Source organism: Pteropus medius, unplaced genomic scaffold, assembly GCF_902729225.1.
Source record: "Pteropus medius unplaced genomic scaffold, Ma_sr-lr_union100, whole genome shotgun sequence".
In the NCBI taxonomy this organism is placed as follows: Eukaryota; Metazoa; Chordata; class Mammalia; order Chiroptera; family Pteropodidae; genus Pteropus; species Pteropus medius.
Window position 1 is genome coordinate 13,966,443 of NW_024351543.1, and position 17,833 is coordinate 13,984,275.

General features: G+C 36.2%; 1 protein-coding gene across 4 annotated transcripts in view; it reads right to left on the bottom strand.

Moving 5' to 3' along the window:
• The window catches only part of FBXL2 (F-box and leucine rich repeat protein 2), a 63,366-nt gene extending 46,513 nt beyond the window's left edge, over positions 1 to 16,853 (bottom strand). The window contains exons 1-3 of one of the 4 annotated variants that reach the window (XM_039843436.1): positions 16,746 to 16,853; positions 1,618 to 1,679; positions 1,383 to 1,476 (exon numbers count right to left, since the gene is read on the bottom strand). In XM_039843436.1, the coding sequence (XP_039699370.1) occupies positions 1,383 to 1,476; positions 1,618 to 1,679; positions 16,746 to 16,748 (159 nt within the window). In that variant the 5' untranslated portion in view covers positions 16,749 to 16,853. Of the gene's footprint in view, positions 1 to 1,382; positions 1,477 to 1,617; positions 1,680 to 16,745 lie in introns of those variants that run through there. The other 3 variants (XM_039843437.1, XM_039843440.1, XM_039843439.1) reach the window with 3 other exon arrangements.
• Positions 16,854 to 17,833: the final 980 nt, after the last annotated feature.

The window sequence follows — 17,833 nt, forward strand, 5'->3', positions numbered from 1 at the left end:
AGCTGGTTGTGATTCCCCAGAGTAAGAATGGCATATTCATATTACAACTTGATGTCTGTGCTAGAAAATGGTCAAACCAAGAATGAAACACTGCACAGTTCTAGAGGATACCAAGCATTTTGTAGTCTGTTGTGTATCGCATCCCCTATAGTTGTATAATAACAGCCTGCCCACCCTAACCCAGCCATATTGGTTCTAACAGCTTATTGTGCTTGATCAAGACCTTGTGGGTTTACATGACAAATATATCATTCCTTCCTTGTTACCACTTTCTTAACTTTAAAATGGTCTAAAATGTCAAAAATATTCTGTCTTATCCAAACAAATATTCGTTTTATTAAAACAAGATTTAATTGCTGTACTTTGCACATGATCCTATCATGAATTTTCTTTTTTATTAACTGCGTAGAATGAGCTCATGACAAGAGTGTCAAACAGCACCTGATGACTAATGAAACACCCTGTGAAGTCCCTGAAATGTGATCACCACCACAAAAAAGCTAACTCCTCACCCCATTTCTGACTCAAGATAAAAAGTCTAACATACTGAAGGCAGCAAAGGTGAGTAATCTGTGGCATTTACAGAGTGACTCCAATATGTAAACAAAACTCATACTCATTCTCCAAATGTTAAAACGAGATTTAGCACAGCCAGGGGTATAGAATAATCAGGTCAATCCCTTACCGTATGTCAGCATTTCCCAAAATTTTGTCCATGAAATATTAAAAGGGCAAGTTTAAAATGCCACAACTCTCCATCTGGGAGCATCGCCATGCATATTATTAGCCTACGAAGGCTCTGGGAAGTCATGCAGCAAAGAAATTGGTTTTGTTAATCTAGCGTTTCCCAAAACTTACTTTTTTGTTTTGTTTGGTAAAACAGCAGTGGTATGAGAAGAGTTTGGGAAATGCCACTCAAAGATCACTATGTATACATGTATTAATTATTTGTAAAAAATTAAAATATAACATCTGAAATATCTTCGATGATTGCAGAGAATCTACTAAAGGAAATGCAGTGCCTCAGGGTCAACATGTGTTAGTTGATAGCTTTATTTGGTAAAATGACAAGGAAATATCATTTACTGTATATTCAGTGATGCCAAAAATTAAGGACAAAAAGCCTGTTTTATAGTACTGTCGCTTGGCACATAATTCCGATAAAATGGATAAAAACATACCTATATTTGGGCTGACAGCATTTTAAATGCTCAGTAAGAACATATAACTGTACTTATTTTAAAACCAATGAATCAGAAAACAACTAAGTGCCTGACTTCAGAAGCTCATAACCTTAATAATCTCTCATGTTACTGACCACACTGAGACTATCTACTGATACCAAAACAATGGCACCTACTGAAGATTATTACAATACTTACCACATTACAAAAAGAATCCAGACCAATGTTATGTACATACTTAGTACATTCTGGATTAGACCAAGTAAAATTTAACAACAAGCTGAACAGCATTCTATAAAACAAAAACAAAAAGTCAGTTAGGCTAATTCTGTCTGTTTTTCTGTGCTAAGGACTCACAGTGAGAAAGAAGACTGTCTTGGAATTTGATGACTGAATCAAATCAATTCTTTATCTGAAGTTTATCTACACTTACCTTAAAAGAAGTTCTTTGGGCAACTTTTTGTTAATAAGGCCTTCATCATTATTTGAGAAAACCTAAAAGGTAAAGAAGGGAAACTGTAAAAAATGTTCTTCAATCAATTATTAAAAAGTTATGTTTTTTAGGTCAAAGCAGTCCCAATCACTGTTCTAATTTCATGAAGCCACCATACCTCAATATTGATAGATACAAGACTAGTTTATGTCCTATCACCATTTCATAAAAATGGCAACACACAGCCATTTGTATACTACATTGTATTAGAGGTTCTAGCCAAGACTATTAGACAAGAAAAAAAATGGCATCTTGATTGGAAAGGAAGAAGGAAAACCAGCTCTATTCACAGACGACATAATCTGTATGTCATAATTTGTATATAGAAAATTCTCAAGAGTCACAAAAAAGTCTAGAACTAATCAAGAAATTCAGCAAGGTTGCAGGATACGATATACAAATATACATTTATATAAAAATAAATTATATTTCCATACATTAGCAAGGAACAACCTGAAACTGACATTAAGAAAATAATCACATTTACAACAGCATTAAAAAAGATAAAATATTCAGGAATAAATTTAACTAAGAAGTGCAAGACTTAGATACTGAAAACTTATACAAAACATTGTTTAAAAAAAATTTAAAAGACAAATATGCTTGCATCCCATATTCAAAAATTGGAATATTTAATAGTGTTAAGTTAGCAACATTTTCAAACTGATCCATAGATTTAATGAAATCTCTATCAAAATGCCAGCTGCCTTTTTTGAAAAATTGAAAAGTTGATCCTAAAATTCATATGTAAGTGCAAAGGATCTCGAATAGCCAAAATACAGTCATGCACTGCATAACATTTTGGTCAATGAAGGACCACATATACAATGGTGGTCCTCTAAGATTACAAAGGAGCTAAAAATTTCTTATTGCCCTAGTGACACTGTAGCCATCATAACATTGTAATGCAATATATTAGTCATGTGCTTGTGGTGATGCTGGTGAGCAGTGTTTATAAAGTGTATAGTACTGTACGGGTAGTGTCCTAGGCCTTCTTCACATTCACTGACTCTCCCAGAACAACTTTAAATCCCATAAGCTCTATTCATGTAAGTTTCCTATACAGGTATGCCATTTTTTATCTTTTACACTGTATTTTTACTGTAGCCTTTCTATGTTTAGATACACAAATACTTACCATTGCATTACAGTATTCAGTACAGTAACATGCTGTATAGGTTTGTAGCCTAGGAGCGATAGGGATATAACATACAGCCTAAGTGGGTAGTAGGCTATACCATCTAGCTTTGTGTATGATGCTCATACAGTGACAAAAATCCCCTAATGACACAGTTCTCTGAATGTATTCCCATCATTAAGCAATGCAGAACTGTAATCTTGAAAAGGAAAACAAAGTTGGAAGAGTCACACTTCTTGACTTTAAAACTTACTGCAAAGCTACAGTAATTCAAACACTGTGGTACTGGTATGAGACATATAGTTCCTTGAAATAGAAGTGAGTGTCCAGAAATAAAACCTTATATTTATGGACAACTGATTTTTGACAAGGTTGCTAAGATAATTCAATGGGGGAAAGAATATTTTCAACAAATAGTGCCAGGTAAACTGGGTGGTTACACGTAAAACAATAAAGTTGGACCTCTACCTCACATCATATAAAAAATTAACTCAAAATGGATCAAAGATCTAAAGAAATATGAATTAAAACTATACCCTTAAAAGAAAATATAAGCATAAATCTTGGTGACCTTGGATTATGTAACAGCTTCTTAGATATGACAACAAAAGTATAACCAACCAAAGAAAAAATTGGACTTCGTCAAAATTAAAAACCTCTGTGCTTCAAAGGGCATCAAGAAAGTGAAAAGAAAACCCACAAGATAGGAGAAAACATTTGCAAATCACATAACTGATAAAGAGGTTGTATCCAGAATATATGTAGAACACTTACAATTCAACAAAAAATAAACCACATTAAAAGCGAGCATGTGATTGTAATAAACATTTCTGCAAAGCAGATACACAAATCACTAATAAGCACATAAAAAAAGTTCAACATCATTAGTCATTAAAGAAGTGCAAATCAAAACACAATATACTTCACAGCCACAAGGATGGTTAAAACCCACTAAATAACAACACATAACAATGAGAATGTGGAAAAATTAGAACCCTCATACACTGCTAGTTAGAACGTAAAATGGTAATAGCCACTTTGGATAACAGTCTGGCAATTCCTCAAAGGTTAAACAAAAAGTTACTATATGAATTAGCAATCCCAACCATAGGTAACTACCTAAGAGAAACAAAAATGTGTCCATACAAAAACTTGTACATGAATGTTTATAGCAGCATTATTCAAAATAGCCAAAAAGTAAAAACAACCCAAATGTCCATCAGCTGATGAGTAAAATGTGGTATATCCATACAATGGAAAACTATTCTGCAATCAAAAGAAATGAAGTACTCGAATACATTATAACAGGAATGAACCTTGAAAATATTAAGCTACATAAAAGACACACACACAAGGCCTACTATATGATTCCACTTACATTAAATATCTATAAAAGTCAAATCTATGGAAACAGAATATAGATTAGTGGTTGCTTAAGACTGGGGAGTGACTGACAGATATAGGGTATCTTTTTGGAGCTATAAAAATGTTCTTGAATTAGACAGTTGTGCTGAAGACACAACTTGGTGAGTATACGAAAACACATTGGATTGTACATTTTAAATGGGTGAAATTTACAGTACATGTGTAATAGCTCAATTTAAAAAATGAATTTAAAATATACCACAATCCACAAAAGCAAACTGCAGAATGGAAATAGTGCCATAAATAGTACCCTATATTCGGTTTTTAAGTATTTTCAATGATAGTCTAGTGGTATATGTGAGATACTAACATCCATTAAAAACCTACTGTATTCCAAGCTCCAGTAAGCAATGTTAGAGAAAACAGCTAAATTATCTAATTAATATTTTTCTAATTCCTTGAAGTATAAAGTTAGGTTACTGATTTGACATTGATCTACTTTTTAATATAAGCATTTAAAGCTATAAATTTTCCTCTGATCACTGCTTTCACTGCATCTCATAAGTTTTGATATATTTTCATTTTCATTAATCTCGAAGTATTTTCTAACATCTTTTGTTATTTCTTCTTTCACCCATTGGTTAATTTACATATATTTGTATAATTTTCAGTTTTCCTTCCATTTTTGATTGTGGTCAGAGAAGATAATTTATATGATTTCTATCTTTTGAAATTTATTGAAATTTGTTTTGTGGCCTAACATAAGGTCTATCCTGGAGAATGTTCCATATGCACTTGAGAACACGATGTATTCTCCTGTTGTTGGGTGGAGTGTTCTATATATCTCTGTTAGGTCAAGTTGGTTTATAGTGCTGTTCAAATCCTATTTCCTTATTGATCTGCTGTCTAAATGCTCTGTTATTGAAAGTATGATACTGAAGTCTCCAACTGTTTTTGGGGGTGGTGGTGAATAAAAATCTTCACATATCTTAACAACCGTCAGAAGGATGAGTTTATTTTCTGTTACAACAAAGACCAGTGAGTCAATGTTACAAGACTTCAACTCAACACATGGAAAAGCTTCCTAATAATAAGACTAGCCCATACTAGAATGCTCTACAATTTGAAGTAGTGACACGGAGCTCCTGCAGAAACAACAGAACCAGAAATGTCAGAGAAAGGAATCCCTTCCTTCAGTGGGAAGCTTGAATAGGAAGGACCAAATCTAATTTATTGAGTCTACCATCCAGGTTCTGCTATGTACTTCGTTACCTTGGGCATGTCATTTAACTTTTCTATGCCATGGTTTCCTCTTTTGTAAAATGAGGAATAGTAAGAGACCTGCCACAAGGGTTGTTGTAAATTCAATGAGTTCATATATGCAAAATGCCTAGAATAGTCTTGGCAAATAGTTACACGCTCTGTAAATAATAGCTATAATGATGGCTGTAAAGTCTCCAAATATTGTAGAGCTGTCTGTTTCCTCTTTCAATTCTGTCAGTTTGCTGCACATAGATGGCGGCTCTGCTGTTTGGCCCATGTATGTTTATAATTATAACTTCTTTGGAACTGACCACTTATTAATATATAATTACCTTCTTTATCTCATTTTAATTTAAAGTCTATTTTGTATATTAGTACTATTTGCATGGAAAGTCTTTTTCCATCTTTTTACTTTTAACTTTTTTGTCTTTGGATCTAATAAGAGTATCCTGTAGAGATCCATAATTGGATCAGGAGTTTTGGGGTTTCTTTTATCCATTCTTCCAGGCTCTGCATTTAATTGGTGAATTTCATACTTTTACATTTAAAGTGATTACTAATAAGAAATTACTTACTTTTGTGCCATTTTGTTATTTTTGTATTCTGTAGTTAAGGGTATAATCACTTAAGAGTCAATTAGGTAAAGCTGGTTGATAGTGATATTCAAATCTTTTATATACTTACTGATTTCTTTTCTGATTTACGGATTCTGTCAATTAGGAGGAGAGAAAAAAGTGTTAGTTTATCAAACTATGACTGTGAATTTGTTCTCCCTTTGGTGCTGTCAGTTTTTTGCTTCATGTATTTTGAAACTTTGGTGTAAGGTAAACACACATTTAAGACTGTTATGAATTTTTAATAAATTGATCCTAATATCATTGTCTTTTTCTCCAAAAGACTTTGTCCCAAAGTCTACTCTAATATTAATATACAGCAACACTAGTTTTCTTCTGATTTTTCTATCTTTTTCATCCTTTTGCTTTCAGCCTGTACCTCTAAAATGTTTCTTATAGATGGCACATTTTGGCCAAGCCATTTTATCCCATCTGACAATTGCTAGCTTTTGAGTGTATAGCCTACTAACAGTTAATGTAATGATTGACATAACTGATTTTAAGTCTAATATCTTAATATTTATTGTCTATTTTCCTTATCTGTTCATTCCTCAGTTCCTGCTTTCTTAACTTCTTTTTGGGAAAGCAATATTTATTCAATTTTCTTTATTGACCATATAGCAATAGTTGTTTGTATTTCTTAATGTTTGCTCTAGTGATTACAGAGTGCATCTTTAACTTATCAAACTACATTTAATTTTCTCCTGCCTATTGTGCACTTATTGTCATATATCTTACTTATACTTACACTATGTACCCAATAATACATTGCAATTACTTTTGGTTTAAGCAGTCCATAATCTTTTGAATAAATGTACGTATAAAAGAAAGATTCTTTTTATAAGGTCCCTTATATTTACCTACATATTTACTTTCTGGTGAAATTTATTCCTTCCTTCAGATACAAGCTTCTTTTATTACCACTTTCCTTCAGCACTAAAGTACTACTTTTAACATTTGTTATATAGGTATGCGGTAGACAAACTGTCTTTGCTTTTGTCTGTCAGAAAAGGTCTTTATTTCTCTTGTATTTCTGAAGAACATTTCCCTGAATATAGCATTCCAGGTCAGCAGGTTTGTCCTGTTCATTAAATCACTTTTTAAAAGTTATACTACTGCACTCTGGCCTACATTGTTTCTGAAGAGCTGTCACCTATCATTCATATTTTTGTTCCTCTTTTTTATGTAATGTAATATCTTTTTATATAATGTCTTTCTTTTTTCTACCTCCTTTTAAGATTTCCTTTATAAAAATATTTTGGTTTTTGGCAATTTTATCATGATGTGCTGAAATTTAGACTTGTTTTCATCCTGCTGGGGTTTGCTGACTGTGTCCAGTCTGCTGTTAAAGCCCATGAAATGAACTCTTCGTTTCTGAAATCATATTTTTCATTTCTAATATTCTCATTTGGTTCTTTTTTATGGTTTTCCATCTTCCTGCTGAAATTTACTATATGTTTATCCATGCTGCTCAACATTTGGCCCATTGCTGTTTCTCTTATTTCTTCTTCTGACCAACGGTCACATTTTTTTATTTCTTTGCATGCCTCATATTTGTTATTTCATGCCAGATAGTGTGTGTAAAGAATAGTAATTTACAAAGATCAATGAAGCTAAGACCTGGTTCTATGAAAAGATAAACAAAATTGATGAATCCTTAGCTAGCCTCACAAAAAAGAAGACTGAAAATCAAAAATGACAGAGGAGACATTACAACTGATAAAACAGAAAAACAAAAGATAAGTAAGAGACTACTATGAACACCTACACACCAACACATTGGACAACTTGGAAGAAATGAATAAGTTCTTAGCAACATACAACCTATGAAGACTGAATCATGAAGAAATAGAAAATCTAAACAGACCAATTATTATGACAGAGATTTCCTCAGTAATCAAAATCTCCCAAAAAACAAAAGTTCAGGAACAGATGCCTTCACTAGTGAACTCTACAAAACACTTAAACAAGAATGAGTACCAATCCTTCTCAAGCCCTCTGAAAAAAGCAGAAGAGAAGGGAATATACCCAAACTCATTTTATGAGGCCAATATTATCCTACCAAAACCAGACAAGGACTCTACAAGAAAATTACAGGCCACTATCCTTGATGGACATAAAAATCCTCAGCAAAATATCAGCAAACCGAACTCAACAATACATTAAAAGGATCATACACCATGATCAAGTGGGATTTATTCCAGGGATGCAAGGATGATTCAACATTCACAAATCGATCACTGTTATACCATATTAACAAAATGAAGGATAAAAAATCATATGATAATCTCAATAGATGCAGAATAAGCATTTGACAAAACTCAACATCCATTTATGATAAAAACTCTCAACAAAGTAGGTACAATGGGAACATGCTTCAATATAAAAAAGGCCGTATATGATAATCCCAAAGCTAACATCATACTCAATGGTAAAAAGCTTAGTTTTTCCTCTAAGATCAGGTATAAGTCAAGGATGCCCACTCTCACCACTTTTATTCAACATAGTATTAGAAGTCCTAGCCAGAGCAATTAGGCAAGGAAAATAAAAGGCATTCAACTGGAAAATAAGTAAAACTGTCATTATTTGAAGATGACATGATATTACATACAGAAAACCTAAAGATTCCAGCAAAAAACTATTAGAACTAATAAATAAATTTGGTAAAGTTGCAGGTCACAAAATCAATATACAAAAACTTGTTGCATTTCTATACACTAATAATGAACTATTGAAAGAGAAATTAAGAAAATAATCCCATTTACAATTGCACCCCCACAAAATTAAATACCTAGGAATTTAACCAAGGAGGTGAAAGATCTGTATGCTGAAAAATATAAAACATTGATTTAAAAAAATTGAAGAAGACACAAATAAATGGAAAGGTGATATCCCATGCTCGTGGAAAAGAAATAATACTGTTAAAATGTTCATACTAACCAAAGCGATCTATAGATTCAATGCAATCCCTATTAAAATTCCAAAGGCATTTTCACAGGAATAGAACAAACAATTCTAAAATTTGTATAGAACCATAAAAGATGCAAAATAGCCCAAGCATCCTTGAGAAAGAAGAAAAAACTAGAGGCATGCATTATGCTCTCTGACTTCGAACTATATTACAAAGCTACAGTAATGAAAACGGTATGGTACTGGCATAAAAGCGGACACATAAATCAATGGAACAGATTAGAGAGCCCAGAAATAAACCCACACATATATAGTCAACTACTTTATGGCACAAGGATCCAAGAATATATAATGGGCAAAGAACAATCTCATAAATGATACTGGAGAAAACGAACAGACACATGCAAACAATGAAACTGGGCCACTATCATACATCATACACAAAAACTAACTCAAAATAGATTAAAGACTTTAATGTAAGACCTGAAATCATAAAATTCCTAGAAAAAAACATAGGTGGTAAACTGCCTGACAACAGTCTTGGAAATGATTTTTTTGGATTTGACAACAAAAGCAAAGGCAACAAAAAGCAAACATCAACAAGCAGGACTACATCAAACTAAAAAGCTTCTGCACAGCAAAGGAAACCACTCAACAAATTAAAAACAACCTACAGAATGGGAGAAAATATTTACAAATCATATATCTGATAAATTAAGATCCAAAATATAATTTAAAAAAACTCATACAACTCAAGAGTGGGGGGAAAAAATTCGATTAAAAAATGAGAAAATAGTCTGAATAGCCTTTTTCCAAAGAAGACATAAAAATGGTCAACAGGTATAGCCAACATGAAAAGGTTCTCAACATCACTAATCACACCTTAGAATGGCTATTATCAAAAAGACAAGAAATAATAAGTGGTGGTGAGGACATGGATAAAAGGAAACCCTCATGAACTATTTGTGAAAAATCTAAATTGGTATAGCCACCATGAAAAACAGTATGGATGTTCATCAAAAAATTAAAAATAGAAATACCACGTGATCCAGCAATTCCACTTCTGGGTATTTATCTGAAGAAAACAAAACACTAACTAGAAAAGATATCTGTACCCGCATGGTCAGCATTATTTATAAAAACAAGACATGGAAGCAACCTAAGTGCCCACTGATGGATAAATGAAAATGTGACATATATACATATATACAAACACAATGGAATACTATTCATCCACGAATAAGGAAACATCACAATTTGTGACAACGTGAATGGACCCTGAGGGCATTATGTTGAGTGAAATAAGTCACAGAGAGAAGGACAAGTATGATCTTATATGTAGAATCTAAAAAAAGACAAAGAGCTCATAAATACAGAGAATAGATTTGTTGTTGCCAGAGGCAAAAGTCTAGGGGAGGGCAAAATGGGTGAAGGGGGTCAAAAGGTACAAACTTCCGGTTATAAAATAAATAAGTCATGTGGGTATAATGAACAGCATGGTAACTGTAGTTAATAACACTGTGTGGCATATTTGTAAGTTGTTAAAAGAGTATATAAATCTTATAAATTATCATCTATCATCTACATGTTGATGGATGTTAACTAGACTTATTGTGGTGATCATTTCACAATTACACAAATTTAAGTCCTTATGTTGTACACCTGAAACTAATATAATATTATGTCAATTATACCTGAATTTAAAAAAAAAAAAGTAATTTATCTCTATAAAGGGCAGTTCCTTCTTCAGCTAGGTTGCTTAGGGGGAAGTACGAAGGTAGCGGGAGCTCATTTGTTTTAATCTATAGTTGAGCTGGGTTTGAGATTTGTTGTGGCATTAAATTCAAGACTGACTTAAAATTATTTGGGGTGAGAGCAGAACTTCACATTCAGGAAAAAATGGGATCTGAGCACTGGTGAAACTTCACAGATCTCTTTGAGCTTTACAACCTAGCTGCTAGCTTTCAGAACTGTGAGAGATCTCTCTCTCTTTTACATTCTGGCTGTCAGCTGGGGAGTTAGTTGTCTTTGTGCTCCAGTAGCACCCTCTGCTGTACGCACCTTAAGGAGATCTCTGTTTCTGCCTTGTTAACCTACTCCACCTTCTGAAGTGCTGTTGCCTTGTCCCTGGTAAAACCTGGATAGCCATCGAGGGATATTTCTCAACTCTCCTGCTATGCCTCCAGCCTGGGATAGCCCTGCCTTACCGTTGGTAAAAGCCCCTAATTCCTGAAAGTGATTTCTATGAACTCTTCTTCCCTGCCTCAAGCCTCATTGAGCAGGCTTTCCCCACCACAGGACCATTCTTAGCTCTCTTCTCATGGCTCCTGCCTCCAACATACTACATCCATGTACTCAGTGAAGGCCTGTGGGAAAGAAGTGGCAGGTAGGTGCAAGCCTTGCACTGTGGCTGGGGCTCCTCGGGATTCCAAATTGTCATTCTAGCTAGCCCACATGCAGTCAATAAGTTTGGCTGATTTCTCTTTGCCTGTCTATATAGCAGATTCTTCTTCCTCCAGCTATCCCACCACAGATGAAAGTATCTATGTCTCCTTTTTTCTGGGATGGGCTCATTATGTTCTGGATTCTAACTCATTTAGATTTGTGCCTTCAGCTCTCTGGTGGGTTTTAGAGAACTTCTATTGTCTAGCTTCTTCACATTTTCTCAGTCAGGGTGAAAACAACAGTGTCTAATTTTTGCAACTTTCAACATCCTAACAGAAAGTGGAAGTCTATATTATTCTTTATGATAGAAGAAAAACAGTCTTGGAGTAGATAAATGACTTGCCTAAGGTTTAGAACTAAAAAACAAAAACAAACAAAAACAGAAAAACTACAATTTAAACTTTTATCTCTTTACTCCAAGTCTAGGGTTCTTTGTACCACATGACAGGTAGTAAAAGCTATTTGACTCCGGGCAAGTCATTTAACCTCCAGTATTTCTAGTTTGTAAAATGAAGAGATTAATACAGAAACCCAAGTCTAATACTTCAGAATTTAATGAAGTTTGTGTTACTAAAATATATACTATCACACTGTTTCTTAAAACATAATTGTGTTTTTAGATGAATTTAGATTTTAGATGTCTAATAAGGATCACAAATTTATTGAGTACAAAAACAACTCCTGCTTTCTTCATCCCTACCCTAAACTACCCTTCCCATAGTCTTCATCTCAGTAAATGACAACTTTTTCCTATTGCTCAGGCTCAGACCATTGAAACTATCCTTGACTTTTATGTTCCACAACCAATCCATCAGTTAATCCTATGTATCACTGCAATAATAACATCCTATGTGGTTTCCTCTGTTTTTGTCCTTTCTCCCCTCACTCCTACCCCGCTTGTATTTTCTACATAGCAAACAGAATGGTCCTTTTATGAAATATGTCATATTATGTCATTCTTCATCTTAAACCCTGCAAATCACCTCCCCCCCGCCCCCAAAGAAAAAGACAATGTCCTTTAAGTGGCTTACAAATCCTATGTGATAGGGCCTCCCTGACTACTTTGGGGATAACAGAGAATGTACGATCCCTGGTTCCACTGGGGATCGAACCCAGGAGTTTCTGTGTATAAAGCAGATGTGCTAACTGCTGCGCTGTGGAACCACATCCTCCCTGACTACTTTAATCTCACCTCCTATCATACTCCCCTGTCTTACTTCACTCTAGTTGCACTATTTTCCTTGCTCTTCCTCTGACACACCAGGCATGTTCTTGCGTAAGGACCTTTGTACTCGTGTCCCTTCCTGGAACTCTCTCCAGGCATTCCCATGAAATATCTTCTGCTCAAATGTTACCTATCAGAGAGGCCTTCCCTCACACCCTACGTAAAAAACAACTCCTCCCTCCTCTCATCCATTCTCGCACTCTGCCCGAAAATGTCCTTTCTCTCTTACTCAGCCTTTTCTTTAAAGCACTTTTCATCACCTTACCTGTATTTTTATTATGTCTTCCCGCCGCTAGAATGTAAGTTCCATGAGGGCAGGCTTGTGTTGCATTCACTGCTGGATACCCACTGCCTAGATCAGTGACTGGCACAAAGTAGTACACTATAAATATCTGCTGAATAGAAAACCATAGGGAGGAAATTTTAATAGAAAGACACAATTACAGGGGCAGCACTGAGAATTGGAAAAGCTGAGTTTAAACCTTGATTCTGACTCCACAAAAACTTCCCCAATGACTGCCCTGTTCTGCTTCCCTAGACCCCCCTGCTCCAGTCCCATCTCTCTCATAGCCACCCCAGTGCTGGAAGTGGCAGTGGCTGAGGAAGACACTACACAAGGTGGAGGCGAGACACAAAAGGAGGCAGAGAAGGCAAAGGTAAAAGTATAGTTCAATTTATGGCTGTCCATATCTGAGCTTTGGTTGTCTGTGCTGGGAGGAGGGCGGGGTGGGCGGTAAGCCAACTAAATCCTGCAGGATGTCATTAAACAACACAAATGGAGAGTTTGTCATAAAATAAAGAGCTTACTGGCTCAGCTAATATAACACTGACTCTTAATCTTGGTGTAGTACACTCACGCCAGGCACTGGGCACAATCTTTAGTTCAGAAAGAAGCCACGGTGTAATGGTTAAGAGGCCAGACGCTGGAGACAGACTGGTTGAGTTCAAGTCCTGGCTCTGCCACTCACCAACTATGTGACCTTGGGCAAACTGCCTAATCAATCTGGGGCTATTAAATGGGTATAATGTCAATCTCATGTCAGAAGGATTAAATGAGATCTGATCAGCTTAAAACTGGGGCAGTGGAAGGGCTCTATGAAAGGAGAGTTATTACAATTAAGTACCAAAAATTATGCTCCATCCTCCCACCCCAGTGCAGACAAAAGGGAGATCAACAGTGTCAAGAGTAAGAAATTAATACAGAGAGAAACCTCTTCTTTGCATGATCATTATATAAGCTCCCTTAACTATACCATGTGATGGCAAATAGACCAAAACTGTCTGTAAACCTTGGATATGTTTTACTGTAAAGTTTTCTCCCCACCTTGTGCTTCTCAACACCAATACAGAAAGGGAAGTGCCAAAATAAGGGGAAAGACCAAATTAATGAGAATGGGAAAACTGTATGATAGAGTTTTCATATTTCATATTTCAATAAAATTAAACTGCCTTATGAGCTAAAGTATTAAGCAATAACAAAAACTTGACAATAAGTATCCCAATGTATATTTTGATCCATATGAATTAAAATTTAAATAATTATTTGATGTCTTTTTGCAACAATTTTAAAACATAGCACTAAAATAAGTGTAAAAATTACTATTAGGAAAAAATCTCAGAAAATAAAAAATTTTTTAGTTTCATCCCCCACGTCTAAATGGTTTTATGTAAAACACTGGTCTTTGTGATTAAAAAAGTGTCTATTCCTGAACACAAAATGATATGACAGGAGAAAATTTCAATACTATTACAGCCATTAGTATGACCCCAATCCAATAATGTCGTGCATCAAGTCCTCTTCATGTCATTTTTGTGAAAGAGGGAGAGAAAAGGAAGAAAGACTAGGCATTCCTACTCTATTCCAGGAACAACAAAAACGAGTATTCATAAGTGCTCAAAAACATTAAAATCCAAATAAAAGCACTAATATCCTAATCTATACATGGCAAGTATATTGGGGAACATATAATGATATACTACACATTACAGTGTAATCCAGTGTTTATATAAGGCAGATCCTGAGGCAAACTGCCTGGTTTTGAAATCTGGCTCAATTCACCTGGGCAAGTTACTTTACTTTTCTGTGCCTCAATTTCCCCATCTCTAAAATGGGAAAATGATATCTTCTTCACAGGGTTGTTGTGATGGTTAAATAAGATACATAAATAAGGTGCTTAGAAAAATACCTCAACTGTAGACTGTACAAAGTAAATGTCAGCTGTCATTTGTATAGAGACAGTAGAAATAAAATGGCTTAACTAAAAAATTTTTCATAGAGAAATAAAGAGACTTTCAAAATTCATGTGCAAAGTCATTTAAATCAACTGCTAAAGCCATATGTTTAGATGCGAGCATTTAATGAAGGGTAATATTATGGTGTCGAATATAGTTTTGGGGATCCTACAGGAGCCTCCTCATGCCGTTCCTGTGCCAACCATTCCCCACCTCCCTTGGAGCCCACGCATTATCTTACACACTCAAAATTCCTTCTATGAAATAAATTCTCAATGCTTAACAATACACAAAAAGCAAAGCATTCCCAAGTTTAGCAAAGCAATCCCTAGTACACAGCTACAGTAAAATGTTTTTATTTTACAGTAAATAAAACTCCAAATTTCACAATACTGAATCAAGGTAGGCTGTGGGTCAGAATGGAAGGGGTGGATAAAGGAGAAAGGAAAATGGACAATAGGAGGAATATGAGACTTCAGAGAGCTGTGAAAATTAATTCCTGAATATTCTACCTTTCTCCTTGCTATCACTGTAAGGGTTTTTCTCACACATAACATATAAAAATAAGTCACTGCAATATTTAAAACACTTAGATTTTTGTAAAATTCATTTTGTGAAATTCTTGCTGGCTCTATTAATTTGTAACTTAAAAGCAATTCAGAATTAAAAAGAAACATACAAAATAAAGAAAACATTAGTGTTATTTATGGGTGGTTCTTTTCCTGTAACCAACGCGCCACATATCTGGCAGTGAGAAATACAAAACATCCACCTTCCCTTACTACCATGCTCTCCTTAGTTAATAAAAGACAGAGCCAGCCACCGCTGCAAATGGTAGGTTTTCTCTCCAGAAGGCCAACTGGCACTTGCCGAAAACCCTACATGCTCAGCTTATTAGCACTTCCACTAATCTACATTAAATAACTGATAGTTAAAAAAACTAACAAACAAAACCTGTTCCTTAAAAATAGGCATTACCCACCCTCTCTCAAATATCCTATACCAAACATGTCCACAAACAGAAAGTCCAGCTCCTCTCTCCTTTTACACCCTTTGGAGGCCTCTGTAGAAATCACACCTTTGGTTGGCAATTAGCTGAATCTTGTCTATTCAAGTCAACACCTCAGTTGAGTGTTCAAGTCAGATTTTAAAAACGAGCTTAATGGGAGCCAGACGGTATGCCCACTCTCAAGTTTATTGAATAAAGGTAATGATTTAAGACGTTTACAATGTACTAACCATAAATTAAATCCCTGAGTGTGGGCGCTTAATGCCCCCATTTTTTAAAAAGGAAGAAGAAAACTCCCAAATTACAAATTTAAATTTCCACACGCTGAAAAACCTGTCAGAATGATGAATGTGAAAGAAATACACATGTGTTATACTACTTATATGAAATTGCATAAAAACAAGACAGGAAGCACACAGACTGCAATAAAAATAGTGTTAATATGAATATATATGAAATTCATACATATCCTTTTTTTTTTTTAACCACACCCTCTCTGGGTGGCTTCCCAGGCTCAATGGAGCCAAACAGCGTCACGCTGACCGGCGGTCCACTGTGTGGGGGGTCCCAGCAGTGACCCAGACATTCAACCGCGGAGAACGCTGCGTCGCGGTCGCCCCGGGGCAGGCGGGCGTTCCGCGTCCTCCAGGATTCCCCCTCCCTGGGGCCCGCCCAGCTCTGCCCAGCTCTGCCCAGCTCTGCCCAGCCCTGCCCAGCCCTGCCCAGCCCCGCGGACCCACAGGCCGCGCGTCCCGGCCTCTCTGCGACCCTGGCGCCGCCAGCCCGAACCCAGCAGGCGGCCACGCGGCGACACAGCCCAGGCTGGGAAGGGCGGGACCGCCGGGTCAACGCGGGTACCAGACTCACCATGGCCGAAGAGCCGCGAGCGCGCCCACAGCCCAGAGTCACAAGGCGCCGGCAACGCCCGTTGTCCTGGTGACGCCAGCTGGGCGCCCCGCCCCGTCCCTAAGGTGGGCTCAGGAGGCGGCCATTGGAGGAGGGCGGGCACGTGACGCTCAGGGGCGGTGCCCTTTGGACCGCCCCGTTCGCCCCCACGCCTTGGCTTTTGGGCGGGGCCTCGTGGTCTTTCCTGCTTTGCATCTGGTCCATCATCACCCAGATCACTTTGACATCCCTCATCTAACACATAATCCAGCCAGCTGGAAGAGACCTTTACAGTTTCTTTAAGAAACAGATTACACAGGTAATGCACAATTACCGAAGGCGTTTTAAACTAATTAGAAGATTAAAAAGAATAAAACTAAATTCCAGCACCTGAGGTAAACACTGCTTATATTCTAGTTTATCTTTCCCTGAGCTTCCAACGAAATATATATTATAATATACTGTATTCTTACAAATAGAAGCAAACTATACACACTCTTATAATCTTTTTTCAATTAAAAATTATTGTCTTTGCATGTCAATTCATGGTATAGCATCGTGTGTGTACATTCTAATTTATTAAATCAATCAGCAATTTGTTGGGTGTTTTTAATATGTTCAAAGGGAACTTTAGATATCCTCAAACTCAGCCAGCCCATTAATACTGTGAAGAAGAGACAGTCAACAGCCAACCTGGCATCTCTCCTTGAGTGACTAATAGGCATCTCAAATTTAACAAAGCCTTAACAAGATTTTTGATCCAAGTTTCTTACTCTCTAGTCTTCCTCATCCCAGCAAATATGCCCATTATCCCCTTGGTTGTTCAGAACAAAAACCTACAAACCATCCTTGAGTCTCTCCTTTCCTCACTCTTTACATCTAATCCATTAACAAATATTCTTGACTCTATCTTCAAATAAATCCTGAATCTATCCATTTCTCAGCAACTCCACCTCACAGTCACCATCATCTCTTGCCTAAATAAGTCTCCATGCCACATGCCTTCTCTCCTAGAGTCTACACAATAGCAGTGTTTTTGATGGCTTCTCATGGTATTTAGGAAAAAGAAC